General features: G+C 36.9%; 1 protein-coding gene across 1 annotated transcript in view; it reads right to left on the bottom strand.

Annotated features, from left to right (window-relative positions):
- Positions 1 to 10,225, bottom strand: part of ASZ1 (ankyrin repeat, SAM and basic leucine zipper domain containing 1) — a 57,554-nt gene extending 47,329 nt beyond the window's left edge. Inside the window, exons 1-4 of the mRNA XM_046021123.1 lie at positions 10,121 to 10,225; positions 9,629 to 9,728; positions 7,323 to 7,445; positions 4,474 to 4,585 (exon numbers count right to left, since the gene is read on the bottom strand). Coding sequence (XP_045877079.1) covers positions 4,474 to 4,585; positions 7,323 to 7,445; positions 9,629 to 9,728; positions 10,121 to 10,225 — 440 coding nt within the window. The remainder of the gene's footprint in view (positions 1 to 4,473; positions 4,586 to 7,322; positions 7,446 to 9,628; positions 9,729 to 10,120) is intronic.
- Positions 10,226 to 20,538: the final 10,313 nt, after the last annotated feature.

Here is a 20,538-nt window from a genome sequence, read left to right as displayed (position 1 = left end):
CTGCTTCTCTGCCTACTTGTGATCTCTGTCAAATAAATAAATAAAATATTAAAAAAAAAAAAAAAGGCTACACCAGAAATAAACTAGCTTTCTTGGTATACATCACCAAATAATCCAGGGAACTTCAACCTCTGAACTTAGTTAGGTTACATGATTGCTAGACTGATGGTGTTCAAGGTACCTTTCAGAAACAGATAAATTCCTACCTGATGGTGTCATGTTATTCTGACAAGTTTTAAACTCTAATGATTAGCACCCAGTCATGAGTCAGAAGCATGAGAAGTTACTGCTAACAGAAACAAACCTACAAGATTTCAGGTATTACTACTGTTATTTCTAGACTACAGTTGACCCCTGAACAACATGGGTTTGAACTGCATAGGTCCATTTATACACAGATTTTTTTCAATAAATACAGTATAGTACAGGGGCACCTGGGTGGCTCAGTTGGTTAAGCGTCCAACTCTTGATTTCAGCTTAGGTCATGATCTCAGGATTGTGGGACCCAACTCCGAATTGGGTTCCATGCTCAGTATGGTGTCTGGAGAGTCTTTCCCTCCCTTTCTCTATATCCCTCCCCCATATATATTCTCTTTCTCTCTCTCAATAAATAAATAAAATCTTAAAAAAATATATAGTTTAGTACTATAGTTTCTCGTTCTCCTGGTTTTCTTAACATTTTCTTTTTTCTAACTTACTTCATTTTAAGAATACAGTATATAATACATATAACATACAAAATATGTGTTAATTGACTATTTATGCTATTAGTAAGGTTTCTGCTCAACAGAAGTAGTTAAGTTTTGGGGGAGTCAAAAGTTATATGCAGATTTTCACCTTATAGGGGGTTGGTGCTCCTAACCCCTGCATTGTTCAAGGGTCAACTGCATGTTTGCCATATTAAAGAAGTTCTAATTTAGAGCTTGAAAATGTTTTCAGGGAACAAAGAGCTATAAAAAGTGACATTGCTGGGAGACCTAGGTGGCATAGTCAGCTGAGTGTCCTACTCTTAGTTTCAGCTCAGGTTGAGATCTCAGAGTCCTGGGATCAAGACTTGTGACCAGCACCACACCCAGCTTAGAGTCCACTTAGGATTCTCTCTCCCCTCTCCCTCTCTCTCTGTGCACACACGCATGCACGCACACGCTTGCTCTCTCAAATAAGTCTTTAAAAATGTGACACTGCTGTTTTTAAAAAGAATCAAACTGAAATTATGAACTCAACTGATGAGTTTAACAACAAATTAAAAGCAATAAATTAGAAGTGAGATTCAGTGACTGAGAAGGCAGACTGAAAACTATTATCCAGAATGTGACACAGTGAAACAAAGAGATGGGGAGAAAAAAGAGAGAGATGAGGTCTAATAGATACAATCAGAGACTCAGAAAGAGTAAAGAACACAGCAGAAGTAATATTTGAAGAGATAATGAATGAGACATTTTTAGAACTGAGGCATTAATCCAAAATTTAGAAAATGTTTGTCATAATGATGCTTGATGTAGGTGATAAAGACACTTTAATGACACCACCTTAAAGTGATGGATTTTTTTTTTCACTGGTCATTTTCAAGATGAAACAGAAGAAATGTTGGGGATGCTGGAAGAAACTAAGAAAATTTGTCAAAAAATACTGACACCTAGGAATCAAATGGTAGATTTTATTTTTTTATATATTTTCCTTATTTATTTGAGAGAGAGACACACACATCAAGAGAACACAAGCAGAAGGAGCAGCAGAGGGAGAGAGAGAAGCAGGCTCCCCGCTGAGCAGGGAGCCCAACTTGGGGCTTTATCCCAGGACCCCAGAATCATAACCTGAGTTGAAGGCAGAAGATTTACCAACTGAGCCACCCAGGTACCCCCGTATTAGTAGATTCTAAAGTCTACTTACATACAATATTAGAAAGCAACATAAAATTTTAAAGCATCCGAGAGTTGCTTTTTCAAATAATCTTTAATACATTTGAATATTATTATATGTTCACCATAATAATGAACCAGAATGGCTAGAGTGGTAGAAGAAAAGTAGAATAAAAGCATTTAGTTATAGCAATCTTCAGGACACTTATGTAAACATGTTTGCTGCTTTAGCAAAACAAACAGCAACAAACATCAAACATGATTTCCCAAAAAACAACTCAGTAGGTAAAACAAAGAAGCAGATAGTCACAGGTGCCTGAAGAACAGATACAAGCTGCTGGTCTCTATTTAGCTTAACTCAGATCTCAGGCCAGAAAAGTGAGCAATGCTCAAAAAGACTGCAAACTTCAGGTGCCTGGCACAAGTTTACAGTAGAAAAATACACTAAATTATACACTGAAAATGGTTAACATGTCAAGTTTTATGTTACATATACTTTAATACCATAAACAAATTTTTCAAAAAAAGAAAAGAGGAGAGAGAAAAAGGATTCAAACTAAAATTTCCAGTCTTCTAACAGGTTTTGATTTTTGTTGTTACTAATGAACTATTTATAAAATTCCCACCAAGTCTTACTGTACTCCTCCTAGGTCCTGAAATTTATTTCCCTTTTACATTGACACCAGGCTATCCCCATCTGTCTAGTAATGCTATCCTTCTTATAAAATTTGCAGCCCAAAAGCACTATTTCCCATGAGTTATTCTTTTCAGCTCTATCAAGATGTTCATCTTCTACAAGAAAACACAGTTCAATTATTACACTACTTTATGCTTTGAGCTTAAAAACAGCTGAATAGTTTTTCAGATATTTCTCACATTTGTTATTTAGATACAGATTGCTGTAAAGTTCTCTCTATTTTAGTTGAGCACATATCATTTCAAATTTTATGTTCTTTCGGATTCATCAGCTTTTCTAGGGTTTTCTGTTTTGAAATTATGTGGCTGCCTTATAGCTTTAGCTTGAGATGCTAACCTTATATTATTTTAATTCTAATGGATCAATTTTTTTCCCTAAATATACCCTGTATATCTAGAAGGTATCTTCTAGTTCTTATGGAAGCAGAATAGTAGTCTAGAACCTATGACAATGGCTTGCTTGACTTTTCTTTCAGTGTGCTTACAACATAAGTAATTGGAAGGGTAAAGATTTTGCTTTCTGTAATACAGAATTTTTTAATTTTTTTAATTAAAAAAATAAAATATATAAAAATTATTTATTTATAAAAATAAAATATAATTATTTTAATTAAAAAAAAAAGAGCACCAGAGAAAAGCAATTTCCCATTGAACCCAGAATGGCAATCTTATCATAAGCCACTTCTGAAGGTAAAAATTAAAATTATAGTACCCATCGAGGCTTACTTCAGCTAGATGTCTTGGAGTTCCCAATTCCAAGTACAGCCAAATCTGAAAGTTAGATACCTAACTAGGGATTATACCATATGTGATAGAATAAAAGTTCCTGTGAATTGATTTGCTAAAAATTTGCAGGTAGTCTTTCGAGATCTTTAAAAAATCTATTTGTTAAATACTGATGATCCACTCTGTAAGTCTTTACTTTTCTCATACTAGTTTCTCAACCCGGGCACTATGATATTTGGGATGGGTACTTCTTTGTTTTGCGAGACCGTCCTATGGATTGTGGATGTTTAGCAACATCCCTGGCCTCCACCCATTAAGCCTGTATTGTACTCTAAGCCAGCAGAATCTCCCAGGTGTGACAATCAAAAATATTTCCAGATATTACTTGGAATTTGGGAGACAAAACAGACACCTGCTGTCTAGATAGCTGTCATAGAAATTAAACTAAATTAGGAGGAAAAAACCTTCTAAAGTCAAGTATAGTTATTTCTATATATCAGGCATTAGAGCATTAGTATTTTAATGAATTGTGAATAATAACTATTCACACTAGACATATTTCAGTTGGATAGCCTATTTCCTACTCTATTAGTTTTGAAGATTAAATAAAATAGAAAGAGATTAAATAAAACAGAAGACAGAGCCAGATTAAGAAGTTAGTAACAGAAGTTTTATGCTGATTCATTTTTTAAATTACTGACATTTCAACAGATCCAACATTTGCTATGCATCTAGACACTATTACCTATAATGATATGACATAATTGGAAAAGTCTTAGGAAAATGAAAACCTTTCAATATATTATTTTGGAATTCTTAGTATTTGTGTAGAATTGTTTAGCAGGTAAGTGTTATACAAAGAGAACACTAAGAGGTTTTACTATTATACTTTAATCATTCTTTTGAGTGTATGATTCATAAGAAATGATAGTTTGTCTTCCTTTCCCTCTCATTTCAAATTAGAATATTCCTCTAAAAATTAAAAGTTGAGACTACTTTTGTGATATGCCCTTCCTCTGATACTCTTATAAAGTTGGAACCATGACCTTATGACCTATTTTCATTCCTCAACTGTATGGTCAAGTAAACACATTGTTTATGATTTTTTTTAAAAATCATGGTATCAAATGTTTAACGGGCTGATAATCAAAGAAAAATATCCATCGTTTTTCATGGATAATAAGGTTCTTACCTACAAGCAACATTTGGATCAGCATTTCTTGAAAGCAGTAGCTCTACACACTTTAAGATCTGTTCCTCTGAGCCACGTGCAGAACATGCAGTTATCAAAATAGTCTGCTTATCTGTAGTGAAAAGTGAGGAAACCACCCACACACATTAAGAAGTGAAGCTGACTTCTTTTTTCATTCAAAAGATTCTAAATATTTACTGTACTCTCAAAATTTTATATCCTATTCCTAAATCTCTTACTCTTGGTAGATACATTTGTCTTCCTTCACCAAAAAATGAGATTAGGGATGAACTGCCTGAATCTCCAAAATGTATCTATATATCCAAAATATGTTTATATCTATAATTCATTTTTTAATTTTCCTTTTTTCCCCTTCCTTATTTTTTTAAGATTTTATTTATTTATTTGACAGAGAGAGAGAGACAGCAAGAGCAGGAACACAAGCAGGGTGAGTAGGAGAGGGAGAAGCAGTCTTCCCTCTGAGCAGGGAGCCTGAAGTGGGGCTCGATCTCAGGACCCTGGGATCATGACCTGAGACCAAGGCAGATGCTTAGCGACTGAGCCACTCAGGCACCCCTCCCTTTCCTTTAAGAAAATAGGAAAGTGGTAAGAACATGAATGCTGTGTAGAGATACTGCCTGGAGTTGAATAGCCTTTGGTTGATTAAAATTTGCTTTGCTGAACTTGTGGTTGAAAAACAATAACTGGGGCGCCTGGGTGGCTCAGTGGTTTAAGCCGCTGCCTTCGGCTCAGGTCATGATCTCAGGGTCCTGGGATCGAGTCCCACATCGGGCTCTCTGCTCGGCGGGGAGCCTGCTTCCCTCTCACTCTCTCTGCCTGCCTCTCTGCCTGCTTGTGATCTCTCTCTGTCAACTAAATAAATAAATAAAAAAAAAAAAAAAAAAAAAAGAAAAACAATAACTGATGAGTGTATGGGTGGCTCAGTCAGTTAAGCATCTGCCTCAGGCTCAGGTCATGATCCCAGGGCCCTGGGATAGAACCCCACATTGGACTCCCTGCTCAGTGGGGAGCTTGCTTCTCCCGCTCCTGCTCCCCTGCTTGTGCTCTCTCTCTAAGATACATGAATAAAATCTTAAAAAAAAAAAAAGGAAATTAAAAAAAAAAAGAATGTTTAAAAAAAGAAAAACAATAATTGATATTCTCTGATTTCACTTCTTTATTTCTCATTCATTTTACATCTCAGTGAAATTTTGGTTTTTATCCAAACCATTCTACTTAAAATGATCTAACTGCCATATCCACTGGTTTCTTTTCGGTCCTTTTCTACTGGGTCTCTCTGAGCTCACCCTGGTTCCTAAAACCTTCTCCCCTTGGTCCCTATGGCACCAGAAGAAATCACAGATTAAAAAAATAAAAACACTTTTCAGATAAGAATTGGGGAATTCAAAATAGGTCACGGCAGCTATGGTTTACATCAGTGATTTAATACTAATCAAGTATAAAGATTCTAATCCCAGTTCTGCTACTGATAAACTGTGACTCCAGTGATATATTAATATTTCAGTAGATCTAGTTTATATATAGGAAGCTGCCCTCTTTACCTAATGAGGCTAATGTTGAATACATAAAAGAATTTATGTCAACATGCTGAGAACAATATAAACTGTTTCATAACTGTAAGTATTCCTCTGATTACAAAAATCAGAGAAAGAAAACTTCATTTTTTTAAAGCTTTTATTTAAATTCCAGCTGGTTAACATACAGTGCTATATTAGTTTCAGGTGTACAATATAGTGATTTAACACTTCCATACAATACTCAGTGCTCATCACAAGTGCACTCCTTAATTCCCTTCCCCTATTTCACCCATCCCCATATCCATCTCTCCTCTGGTAACCATCAATTTGTTCTCTATAGTTAAGAAAACCATTAATTTTTTTGAGAATATTATATACTTTCAGAAATCTCATTCCTAAGTCCAGTTTTCATTGGGTAATATTTTAAAATGACATAATAATAAGAAAAACCTATCACAAAAGCAGGTTAAACATAAAACTATTGATAAGATGGGAAGTTATATAATATACATAGATGAGAAATCAGACTAGAAATATTTTAACAAACATCTAATGTAGGTACAAAGTAAATGTAAAAATTAACCTAAAGTGAAATCAATATCTGAATTATGAAATGATTCATGAAATACCTGCCTATTGGAAACACATTAAAAATAAGCAATAATTCAATATAATAATTAAATGGGATTTGCACATATACTCTTATTTTTTTGAAAGCATCCAAAACAGTATGGAGTAGAAATTATCTAATAACAAAGAAACACATGGATTTAATAAGCTATCTTTGAAACAACCTTAAGTGATAGAATTCAGAGTTGAGTTTTAAATTCCTAAGACTGATTTTCAAGTAATTTTTGACAAAATTATTAGCTTTTTGTTTTCTTTCAATGCATTTTTCCTTTAAAAAATAATCAAACCCCCTAGCATAGAAATTAAAGGTATATAAAAACATAAGCAGTTATTAAGATAATATAAATGGAATCTACCTTCTTGGAAAGAGAATTTTTCCAAAAGAGAGACGATGGTTTTTAATTTGATTTTGTATCTTAATTACATAATATAACTAATAGGAAGGTTTGTTTTTTAAACAGCTTTAATTTTTTTCATTTTGCACAACAGCTGCTTGGGAATCAAGGAAATCACAATAAACATAATCAGCTGGGCTAAGTCAATATATCACCTCTTTTTTTTTTTAAGGACAAAGATCTATTTTAAAGTGAACATATAAACCCCCAGACTATAATTAGGCTTCTAAACAGAGATACCTACAAAGTAAATACTCACATATTTTAAACGTTTAAAACACCTTACCTTTATCAAAGCTTGCATTAGCACCTCTGTCCAAAAGAACCCGAACCAGCTCTACATTGGAAACACTAGCAGCATACATAAGAGGAGTCCATCCATACCGAAAGCTGGAATCTACACTAATGCCTGTCAAGACAAAATGCAAGTTTTTAACAGCCTCTCCCACCAAAACAAAAATTACTGTCAATTTCATACGCTTAAAATACCGTGGATAGTAACATGTACCATGTAATTTATAACAAAAGGAATTTCTTGGTAATAGTGGCCTAGGTTTAAAAGGATCCACAGAGTAAATGATTGTAACTCAAAAACATTAAAAGTACACTATATGGTTTGGGGGTACATATATATATATATAATACCTAATAAAAATAGAAGGATATGCATAGGAATGATAAATACCAAGTACTTAATCTCCAGGGGTAAGGAGAGAAACTGCTCTACCTTTTAGAATATCTGAAATATTTAGTAATTTAAAGAAAACTGAACATATTAACAGAAAGGCTGGAGACATCCTTGAACTGTTAGAAGTGACCGACTCAAAGGGAACTTTATTTTTTTATCAAACTTCTCAACTGGTGCAGAAATATGTATCAAAACCAAGAATAACTTTGGAAGGCAAAAAACAAAATATTTTTTTTAAGTGAAATAATGACATCTGGAAGTAACCTAGGAAATGCTAAATTAAGAGTTACCTGTAGAAGTAAGACTTCAGGGATACTGGGGGAGAAAGTGGGAACAAAGGTATCTTTCTACTTCAGCTATATATTTATTACTGGCCTTTGAAAATGAATTTTTTAAATGTTTGTAATTAAAAAGTTTTTAAAGGCGTGACTAAATATCTTCTTGACCAGTAGGTCTTTTCAAGTGCTAATGTGTCAGGAAACTCATCATTTCACTGCACTTAGTCCTACTACAAACTCAAGCCCCACGGTAAATTCTCTTTTCTAAAACAAATTTCTAACTATTCCATCCCTTCAAAACTCTGCATACTCCTGCATGTGTTCATATTAGCTATTAAGCCTGTTTCAATTATTCAAATTTTATTTCATTTCATTCTTCGAATACAAACTCAAGTTCCATTGTCCACAAAGTCACACAGAACCTTCTTTTTTGTTACAACAGCTAATATTTACATGTCTGTATGTTTTAGATCTCTATGTATTCTTTCATTTTAATACACCCCAAACCTTTTGATATTATGCATCCCCATTTTAAAAAGGAGGAAATTAAAGTGTAGGAAGGTTTGGTAACTTGGGTCAAGAATACAGAGCCTGGCAGGGTTAGTAGTCAAACCCAGAACTGTACTGTCTCCAAAATGATTCCTTTTTGCACTAAACCATGCAATGTCTCTAGCATAAAAGAAAAACATTTTGCTATATACAATTTCATTTATCTATAATAATAGTATGTGAGTATTTACTTTGTGGTATAATTTATCTATAATATCTATATATTTATCTACTTGATTTACAAGTAGATTGTAAATGCCTGTTGTGCCTTTGGATAATTTCAATCATTATTATCAACAACACACACTCCTACATCAGATAATTCAAAAAAAATTAATATTTAATTTGATCACAGAAAAATGTTACAGGACCCTGGAAAAAATTGTGACATTTTACATAAAGAAAATGATGCTCTGGAAGTTTAAATGGCTTTCCCAAGAAACTACAATGAATAGGCAATAAAGCTGGAACAGATATCCACATATTGTGATTCCTACCTCAGGCCCCATTACACAGACACCTAGTACAAGGAAAGAGCATAGCCAAAATATACATAACTAGAAACAATTCTGGAGAAACGTAATGATATTATATAGACAGCAAATGCTGAGAAAAATGTGTAAGAATTACTGGAGTGGGGTAGGATTCATCAGAACAGGCTTCTTTTTTTTTTTTTTTTAAGATTTTATTTATTTATTTGACAGGACCCCAAGTAGGCAGAGAGGCAGGCAGAGAGAGAGGAGGAAGCAGGCTCCCCGCTGAGCAGAGAGTCTGACGCGGGGCTCAATCCCATGATCCTGACCTGAGCCAAAGGCAGAGGCTTTAACCCATTGAGCCACCCAGGTACCCAGAACAGGCTTCTTGAAGGAGGCAGAACTGATGGAAGCAACAGGGTGGCATTCCAAATTTGAGAGAAGAAGAAAGTAAGGCAAAGAGAACTCAGAGCCAAGTAAGGTATATAGAATACTTGATACATTAACATTCATTGTGCTTTCACTAGAAAAGCAACCCAAACCCTTTAAAATAACCCTCAGAAATGTAGACAACTGTTAGGTTGAAACTATTTTTATCTCTCACCAGAAGCTAGGAGCTCCTCGACCAATGAAATATCTCCTGTGGTCAATGCTTTTTTAAATGTTTCATCCTTTTCTTCAGGGAGTAATGGCCCTTTTAATTTCTAAAAAAGGATAAAGTTAAAAAAAATTGTTATACATATTTTCATTTCCACTCCATCAGAAAACAATGGTTGACTTCAGGTCCATCATCTTTTGGGGGGGGTGCAACATACAAATCTCATAAAGAATTCATGTCTAAAATTATCTTCAAAGGGAATGGGTAATGCTATGGGTCCAAACCCAAGTGCAGCGCTACATCCACGACCTAAAGAAGCACATTTGATGGGGAAAGCACAATAGGAAACAGAAAAACTTGGGGTTTGTTGGGAGTTTTGAAGCCTGTATTTCCACTAGGGAAACACAGGAAAGCGAGAAGTTTCACGAGGTCAGGTCAGGGGGTTGCTGATCCAGGTGAGGTCAAAAAAAAAAAAAAAAAAAAGGCCTCCTGGGCTACCTGAACCGCCCGGTCGAGATAACCAATCTCCCAGCCGTCATCCTCGCTCTCGCTACTCTCGCCTCCACCGGCCACTGCCAGCCCGCGTAGCGCACCCGTCGCCATGCCCGCCAACTTCTCTGTAATAAAACAGCACCGCCCACCCCCTGGCGCCTGCGCACTAGGGGAGCACACACGGTTGCGCGGGAAGGAGCGTGTGCGAGCGCCGAGGCCTTGGGACCTGAGGCGCAGGCGTGTGGGCATGCGTAGTGGACCTCACCTACTCTCCCTATGGTCTAGGGCAGTGCAACCCTGCATAACATGGTAGGGTCTTTAGAACTGAAGCCGCTGGAAGGGGTTGGGCGCCATGCTTCTGGTGAGTGCTTCCGGTTCTTTTCAGGGACTTACTCATTCTTTTTAGGTTGGTTGTTTGATGAAGTTTTTGCTCTTCAAGGAATGCCGTACTTTCGTTGGAGCATAATGGTTATTAAAATGCCAAGTAAGACTAGGCTTTCTCCTCAACTCCTTATCTGCTCGCTCGGAAAGCCTGTCAAACATGTGACCCCTGGGAAAGGGGCAACTCTTGGTCAGAATACAGATAGGAGCGCTAGCCTTGCATTCAAAAAGCGGTCAGACAAATGCGAGCTGACAAAGGGGCCAGCAGAAAATACCATCCCAAAGGAAGAATTCTTTCTTTAATTTTCATGTGACCTCAGATCTCACCTTAGATTTGTAAACTTAAAACCATCAAAACACTTTCCCAGCTAGACACTATGGATGCCCTAAAAAAAAAGTCATCAACAAAGGGGGAGTTGGGGAGAGAGTGGATCAAAGTGCTAGGAAGAAGAAATCATTTCAACATTCAGAGAGCGAGTAAATAATACAAACAACTCCAGGTGAAAGCTGCCCGACCTCAAACTGGCTTTTCTGCATCTAACTTCTGGATGAAACAGTAACACATTAATTATCTTTGCCACAGAAAAGTAGATCCATCAAGGAATAATGCACGTTTGTGTCTCTCGAGATGATTGTTTTGTTTTTTTTTTAAAGATTTTATTTATTTATTTGACGGAGAGAGAGATCACAAGTAGGCAGAGAGGCAGGCAGAGAGAGAGGAGGAAGCAGGCTCCCTGCGGAGCAGAGAGCCCGATGCGATGCGGGGCTCCATCCCAGGACTCTGAGATCATGACCTGAGCCGAAGGCAGCGGCTTAATCTACTAAGCCACCCAGGCGCCCCTCGAGATGATTGTTTTAAAAAAATTTTATTTGACAGAGAGAGAAAGAGAAAGAGGGAGCACAAGCAGGGGGAGAAGCAGGCAGAGGGAGAAGCGGCTCCGGGTGGATCAGGGCCCTCCCCCCACCCCAAGATGATTTAGAAGGAAAAGAGATGTACACCATTCTTTGAAAGTTTTAGTACTTTTTTTTTTCCCCTTAGAGAACCTCTACTGTAAGATCTTGAAATTATTTCCTTCAGATACTTTCACAAATAAGTATTTTAAGTAGTTTGGTTATTTTCGGCCCCACCTTGTGTTTTCTAAGTGCATTCCTTCAGTAAATGTTATGAATCGTTGGGTACAACCAGGCACAATTAGGTTTGGGGAGACAACATCAAAGATAAACCAAGCTGCCTCGAGGAGCTCACATTTTAACCAGGAAAGACAATAAGTAAACAAATAAATAAGGTTATTGCAAATTAGAGGTGCCACAAAGGAGAAAAATGTGCTGGGTTTCTGGAATTACACCACTTAAGTTTCCCATCGAACCAATTACTGCCTTCAGCTGTGTGCCCTCTAGCAATTTAGCCTCTTTCTTCTGTTTCACTTTCCTAATCTGTAAAATGTACCTGCCATATAGCATAGTTTGAATGAAGTAAATAAAGTAATGGGCTTGGCATAAGGTTAGTCTCAATGTAAGACGTAAATAGATTTTAGCTACTACTATTATTGTTACTATTTTAGATAAAGTAGTTAGATCTGAGTAGAATTCTGAATGACAAGGAGCCAGCCATAAAAAGTGAGAAGGCAGAGCTTTCCTGGCAGAGGAAATGGCTAGTACTAAGGCTTGAAGGCAGGAAAAACTTGAACCCAGGCCTGAGACTAAGGTGGACAGGTCAGACTTCTTTAAGCTGGTGGCATCAAAGTCATCCATACTGTTTTGTATCGTAAGCAAAATTTAAGGAAGTACTTCCTTCAGGAAGGACCTTGCAATTCTTTTATTTTGTATCTAGGCACCTTCCTTACTTCATCTTCATCATTGCCCCCCTTAGACCAGAAAGGAAGCATGAGGTTGGACCATCATGAAGGAAGGGGTATGTATCGAGAGGACCTTATGGAATTTAAGTAATTAGTTTGGATTTTACTTTTTAAGAACAGTATAACATTAAATATTTTTCAGCTAGGGGCACCTGGGTTGCTCAGTGCGTTAAGCCTCTGCCTTCGGCTCAGGTCATGATCTCAGGGTCCTGGGACTGAGCCCCACATCAGGCTTTCTACTCAGCAGGGAGCCTGCTTTCCCCTTTTTCTCTGCCTGCTTCTCTGCCTACTTGTTATCTCTCTCTCTCTGTCAAATAAATAAAATCTTAAAAATATATATTCTTCAACTAATGGAAGACATTCTGGTGTGTGTGTGTGTGTGTGTATTTGAAGACACACTATTTGGTAAAGAAGGTTTTTAGTTTGAGCATTTGGATAATTAGTGGTACCATTTACTAAGATAGGGGAAGACCAGAGGATAATCTTGAAGATGAAATGAGCATCTCAAAATTAATGTATTCAAAATGAAACACAGAAGTGTAGCTGTCACGTGGGTAGTTAGATGTTCAAGTATGGAGCTCAGGAGAAAGACTGGTCTTAGAGATATAAATTTGGGAATTATACCCATATTGTTATTGTGTATACATATTGATTACAAATAATCAATATACGTGTTGTTTATTAAAAGCAAGATTTTTTTGTAAATGTACATTCTTTAGATTGAGTGTTTGTGTTTCCTTTCTCCTAAAATTCATATATTGAAACCTAATCCCCAAAATGATGGTATTTGAAGGTGGGGACTTTGGGAGATAATTGGGTCATGAGGGAAGAATTTCATTAATGGGATTAGTGCCTTTATAAAATTATGAGACCCCAGGAGTTCTCTTGCCCTTTCCACTATGTGAAGACACAATCAGATGCTCTATGAACCTGGAAGTGAACTCTCACCAGACGTTGAATCTGTCATCACCTTAATTTTGGACTTCCCAGCCTCCAGAATGGTGAGAAATAAATTTCTCTTATTTATAAGTCATCCAGTCTGTGGTATTCTGTTACAACAGCCCAAATAGACCATGACAATAGATAAGATAATCCCAGAATTTATGTGGAAAGGCAAAGGAACTAGATAGCTAAAACAATTTTGAGAAAGAGGAATAAGGTAGGGGAAAATTCTCAACTTGATTTTAAGTCTTACTGTGTAGTTATAGTAATCAGGACTGTGTGGTATTGAAGAAGGGATAGACGCATAGATCAATGGAACAGAACAGAGAAGCTAGAAATAGACCCACACAAGTAAGACCAAGTGATTTTTTACCAAGGTGCAAGAACAATCCAGTTAAGGTTCTTCCTTAACATCTTCAACAGATGATGCTGGATCAACTGAATATCCATAAGTTAAAAAAAAAATGAACCTATCTAACCTTCATGTCTTCTATTAAAATTAACTCAAAATGGATCATGAACACAAATGTTCATAATACATTATTCCTGTTGGCCAAAAAGTGGGAAAAACTCAAATGTCCATCAGCTGATGAGTGGATAAACAAAATGTGATATCCATACCATATATATTAGTTTCCTAGAACTACAATAACAAATTACCATAAACTAGGTGGGTTATAACAACAGAAATTTATTTTCTCACCATTCTAGAGACTAGAAGTCTGAAATCAAGGTGTCACCATCACCGTGCTTTCTGTGATGATTCTAGAAGATGATCCTGTAATTGTGAACTAGAGAAGGACAGGAAAAGTGGAGAGGAGAGGATGCATTCAAAATTTTTCATGAATTGGAATCAATAGTATTCAGGGACTGTATGAAAAATGAGGGGGAGAGAGAAGTCAAAGCTGATGTGGTAAGAAATCATGAGGAAGAAAATGTTTTGCGGAAACAGATAAGTTTTGTTCTGCACAGAGAAAGTCTGAAATGCCTGAGGAATATCCATGTCCAGATAAGGTCAGGAGCTCCCTAGAGAGGCCTACACTATCAATTTAGCCTTAGAAATCATCTTCCTAAGAGGTGATAATGGACGTATTAGAGCGATGGTATTGCTACAGAAGGGATAGGATGAGATGATCAAAGGACCAGGAACATATTCTTAGAGAATGACTGTTCTTTTGGGAAGTCACCACAGAAAAGGAAGTAACAAAAAGGAGACTGAGAAGTAATAATCTTAGAAGCAGAAGACTAGGAAGAAATCAATGTCTCAAAAATCTTATACTGAATTGTAGCCTAAAGAGACAGCAATAATAACAATAATGATAATAAATTCATTTTATTGTACTTCCTTTATGCCAATCACTGTTCTAAGGGCTTTACTTATACAAAGTCTCAGCCCTATTAGGGTACATACTATCTCAGTTTTACAGAAGGGGAAATGGAGGCACAGAGAGGCAAAGTCATCTTCTTAAGGTCATTTACCTGGCAGGACTGGGATTCTAACTCAGGAAACAGCTCTGCAGTGCATGCTTTTAATTATTAATTACTATCTAATACTGATGTAGCACTTCCCTGTGCCCTGACACTCATCAAAACATTTTATAGCCCTTAATTTGCATAATCCTCATGGTAACTTTTTTTTTTAAGATTTTATTTATTTATTTGACAGACAGAAATCACAAGTAGGCAGAGAGGCAGGCAGAGAGAGAGGGGGGAAGCAGGCTCCCTGCTGAGCAGAGAGCCCGATGTGGGGCTCGATCCCAGGACCCTGGGATCCTGACCCGCGCTGAAGGCAGAGGCTTAACCCATTGAGCCACCCAGGTGCCCCATCACTGTAACTTTTTGAGGTATGTGTTACTTTAACCCACTGAGTCACCCAGGTACCCTGAGGTATGTGTTATTTTATGTGCTACTTTTTCTTTTTAAAGATTTTATTTATTTATTTGACAGACAGAGATCACAAGTAGGCAGAGAGGCAGATAGAGAGAGGGGAGGAAGCAGGCTCCCTGCTGAGCAGAGAGCCCGATGCGGGGCTCGATCCCAGGACCCTGAGATCATGACCTGAGCCAAAGGCAGAGGCTTTAATCCACTGAGCCACCCAGGTGCCCTTTATGTGCTATTTTAAAGACACATTATACACTATGTCTGTTTTACAGTTGAGGAAACTGAAGTGCAGAAAGTTTATATAAGCCACCCAAGATCATGCAGCTGCTAAGTGGGCTGATCAGAATTCACACTAGGCTCTCTGGCTTCAGAGTGGGGAAGTGATGCCCACAGCAGCACTCTCGCCTTGAGGGGTTACACGTTTTGGCCATGGGTTTTCACTTTCACACTGTAGTGCTCCTTTCCCAAGCTGATTTCATCTGACTAATAAATCAGACTCAGAATAAATGTTAACTCATTTACAGGTTAATCACAGGCTTCATTCCTGGACAGATAAGAAATCAGTGATTTAGTTTTGTCTGAAGTGATTTGGGAATTCCCCCAGGGTGACTTCCTGGAGTGGGTCAGAAAGCCACCTACTCACATTGTTAATGACTGCAGTGTTCTGCTTGGTTCAGTGATGACAGGAGACGGGTAAAACAAAGAGGGCAAGAAACCAGCTGGATCCGAGAAATAAGTTACTCAAATTTAGGTTCTCCTTAGTTCCTGGGCATTTTTAGTTTCTTTGTTGTTTAACTTTTAAGCTTTGACTCAGACATGAGTGATGATTTAGCTAATAAAATTCTTTATACCATTACACATGATGATGCTGTATTTTGTGAGGAGCTTGTTTTAAATTTAATGTTACCACATTTTTAAAATAATTCTTGCTTATTTTCTATGGTGAGATGTGTGATATCCCTAATAATAATCCCATGATATGGTGATATGTGTTGGGATCCCTAATTCTTAATTCTGTCTGTGATCCAGTTGGGTTAACTGCCTCTTTTAAGGGTAATTTTGGAAGCAGAAAAATGGTAAATATATTTTTTATTATTAAAATTCATATTTCATTATTAAAATTCACAAGACAGTCAAGGGGAGAGATAGGCAGTATTTTAAAATTATTATATGGTATTAAGTGATTCCATAAATACTTAATATATTTTCTAGGCATAGAGGATGAAGTTGCAAGGAAGACAGGCTAAATCCTTAATTTCCAAATGTTTAGAGTTTAATAAGAGAAACAAATATATAAATAAATATTAAGAAATTATAAGTTCTATGAAGAAAAATTAACCAGGTGAAGGAGATAGAGAGTAATGGAAGCAATTGGAAGTTTAAAAATGAGATTTCAGGGAAGACCTCCATGAACTGTTCTTCTTAGTGTGATAGGAAGTTACAAAGATTTGATTTTCATTTTTTTAAAGATTTATTTATTTGACAGAGAGAGAGCACAAGTAAGCAGAGCGGCAGGGAGAGGGAGAAGCAGGCTCTCTGCTGAGCAGGGAGCCTGATGCTGGGCTCGATCCTAGGACCCTGCAATCATGACCCGAGCCAAAGGCAGCTTCTTAACTAACTGAACCACCCAGGTGCCCCTGATTTTCCATTTTTTAAAAAGATTTATTTATTTATTTACTTAGAGACGGAGAGAGCAAGCTGAGGGAGGGGCAGAGGGAAAGAGAGAATCTTTTCAAGCAGACTCCTCACTGAGCTCAGAGCCTTATGTGGGGCTCAATCTTCCATGACTCTTGAGATCATGACCTGAACCAAAACCAACAGTCAGAAGCTTAACTGACTGAGCCACCCAGCTGCCCTTTGATTTTCCATTTTAAAGTGTTATTCTGGCTACAAGGAGAAAAGTAAGTAGGAGGACAAGAATTGAATCACGAATACCAGTTACGAGTTTGTTACAACATTTTTAAGTCCTTAACTGTACCTGTACATTAGAATCCTCTGGAGGTGATTCTGGCCAGACCCGATCTAAACCAATTATATAAGAATCTCTGGGAGTAGGGTCCAGGAGTTGGTATTTCTTAAGGCTCTTTGGGTGATTTTAGTATGTAGCCAGGGAGGGAAAAGGTTGTGGAAAAAAGATGTCAGGGGCTGGATCCAGAGCAGCTATCTATATCCAGTAGGAAAATATAAAAGAACCAGAATGCTTAAGTTAAGCTATTAAAACAGGAATGGATCTTCATCTGGATCTATTTTCTTCCTTAAGGAATATGGTTAGATCTAAGAACAAAACACATCCTGAAAGAAAGAAGAAAATAATCATCAGGAAAGGATAAAAAAAAGCATTAACCAATATAATACAAAGAAGTAATGGTTAATGAAAATGTTTGTTTGTGTCATGTTTATTTCTTCAAATATTCTGATATGTAGCCCAGGTTTGAAAATGATTGTAGAAGGATATGGGAGGCTGGATCTAGAACAGTTATCTTTTTAGGTGGCCTGATGTTAGATACAGGATTTTGTGGATGCAGCAGGGAGATGGAAAGTGAGCTGAAAAAGAAAGATGGGGTCAGGATTGGTCTCCAAATTTAGTCCTGAAAAATTGAGTGAGTGATGATTGAATGGAGAAATGGGAAAAATGAGAGTAATGACAGAAAATGGGTGGAAAAGCAGGGATATATGTGTCTGTGAGTGTGTCTGTGTGGGTATGTGTATGTGTGTGTGTGTGTAGGTGTGGGTGTCTATTGAAATCAAGAGTATCACTTTGTACTTCATAAAATAGAGTGCTAATCAATTCTAAAATGGGGTGTTAAGTAGAGAGTTACATAGAGGTTCACGACTGAATTATCAGTTTCCTGAAATAATTGTTTTCAATTTTGTATCTATTTCTTATTTATATTAAATAGGAAATTTACTCCAGTATTTACTTCACTTGTAAAGACAGCCTTTGCACATTTAAAAAAATTTGTACTTGTAATTTTGTTTTTTCTTCTAAGATTTTAAATGTATACTTATAAAGCTTCTGTATTGCAGATAGGCATTGTGTACGAGAGTGTCTTATGAGTACTGTAACCCTTACTTCAAACAAAACATTATGGATGTAGACTTCTGGGAAATAGTAGAAGGTCATAAATGCCTGAATATTTTTGTGTCAAAACCTGCAAAAATATTACTAGTTCCTTTTTTTTTTTTTTTAAAGATTTTTATTTATTTATTTGACAGAAATCACAAGTAGGCAGAGAGGCAGGCAGATGGGGTGGGGAGGGGGAAGCAGGCTCCTTGCTGAGCAGAGAGCCAGATGCGGGGCTCGATCCTAGGACTCTGGGATCACGACCTGAGCTGAAGGCAGAGGCTTAACCCACTGAGCCACCCAGGCACCCCTACTAGTTCTTTTTTAAAGGAATTAAAATGTAGCTAGCTAATTATGAAATTCTAGAGCAACTTTTCCAAAACTTAAGAGCATCTTTTTTTTTTAAATATTTTATTTATTTATTTGTCAGAGAGAAGGAGAGAGAGAGAGCACACAGGCAGGCAGAGAGGCAGGCAGAGGTGGAGAGAGAAGCAGGCTCCCTGCTGAGCAAGGAGGCCATGCGGGACTCGATCCCAGGACCCTGGGATCATGATCCAAGTGGAAGGCAGTGGCTTAACCCACTGAGCCACCCAGGCGTCCCCTTAAGAGCATCTTTAAATTCATAACATATTGATGAACAGGAAGAAGAGCTCAACAAATATAATAGGCTCCTGAATTAAAATAGCAGAAAGTGTGCTTTTATATTAATTGCTACAAGGAACAATCAAATTTTTCATGTATTTAAAAGTGCAATGAATTTTAAATAATATCACAGCTCTATATTGAAACTGTAAGACAAGACACATAAACCAAATACATATCATAAGGAATGAATATTAAGTGGACAATTTACAACATGTGATTAACTGCAAACTAAAACTTCTAAAATATTGAATATTTACCATGGCTAAGTATATGCCAGGCATTTTATATATGTTAATTCTTTACCCATTAGGAATACTTTTTTTTTTTTCCCAGTTGGGAATACTTTTAGCTGCAAGTGACGATATTCAATATCAGTAGTTTAAAAATACATGGTTCATTTTTCTCATGTTAAAAGGACTCTGGCAACTGGCATTGATTTGGTGGCTGTGGTTTCTGGCAGCATTTATTCCATACTTTTGGCCTTGTCCTCATAGTTTTAAGATATCTGTCTCAGTTCCAAGCAGTGTGTTTGTGTTGAAAGCCAAAGAATAGAAGGAAAAGATGGCCCCAGTCACATCCGTCCCATTTTATCAGGGAAGACAAAGCCTTCCAAAATCTCCAACAGATTTCTGCTTTTGTTTCCTCTGCTGACAGTCACCTAGCATAACAGGTTTCAAGGGAGATTGAGAAATCAAGTATTATACTTTTTCAAGCTTTGTAGTAGAGCAGGAGAAGGGAAAAGAATGTTGAGAAAGGGTGTTGGGTTATGCAGCCAATAGTGATTGTCACAAACTGATGTCATCCTTACAAAAACCTTACCAAACGGGTACTATTATATATTGCCATTTTACAAATGGGGAACTAAGATGTAGAGAGGTTATGAAACTTGACCAAGGTCCAAAAATTAAGAAATGATAGAACCAGGAATCAGCTCAGGTGGTCTGCCTTCAGAGTCCACTCTTCTCAACCACCTCTCTGCATTATGAAAATAAAGTCTTACATGATACTATGTTGTACTTTCTCATGTGAATGCTCTCTCATATAATGTCCTAACATGCTTATGAATGTCACGTTGTTTTTAATAATAGGTAAAATATTACCTAAAAATCAAATAAATGTTTACTATTGGAGTTATATTTTCTTACTTGACCAATAATAATAAACACCATAATTAACTTTATTTACAAAGACTCTTTCAAAGAATTCTACACATTTTCATACGAATTTTTATACCTGTGATTTCTTCATAAATCCTGCAAGAAAAAAACAGAAGTAAGTATCACCATTTGCATTTGATAATTGGGACTACTAGATCAAAATTGTGTCAAAGAGACCAGAGACTTAAGCTCAGACCTATGTAGAGCCAGGCACTTTTCATTAGACACCTGCAAGTCTAGGTGTTTTTACTTTAGGACAAATTTTAAATAAAATTTACAGAAGAATCAAACTAGTGTTACATTAAAAATTTTCCTGCCTAAGCAAAAGCTTAAAACTTTAAAATTGAGCATTTACGTGGTGCCTGGTTTCTCAGTTGGTTAAGAACCTACCTTTGGCTGAGCTCATGATCTCAGGGTGCTAGGAGAGAGCAAGGTATCGCATCAGACCTCCCTGCTTAACGGGGAGTCTGCTTTTTTCTCTGCTGCTCAAGCCCACCC

The sequence above is a fragment of the Meles meles genome, chromosome 10 (genome assembly GCF_922984935.1).
Source record: "Meles meles chromosome 10, mMelMel3.1 paternal haplotype, whole genome shotgun sequence".
NCBI lineage: Eukaryota > Metazoa > Chordata > Mammalia > Carnivora > Mustelidae > Meles > Meles meles.
The sequence above is the reverse complement of the archived record's forward strand: the minus strand, read 5'-3'. Positions and strand labels throughout refer to the sequence as shown.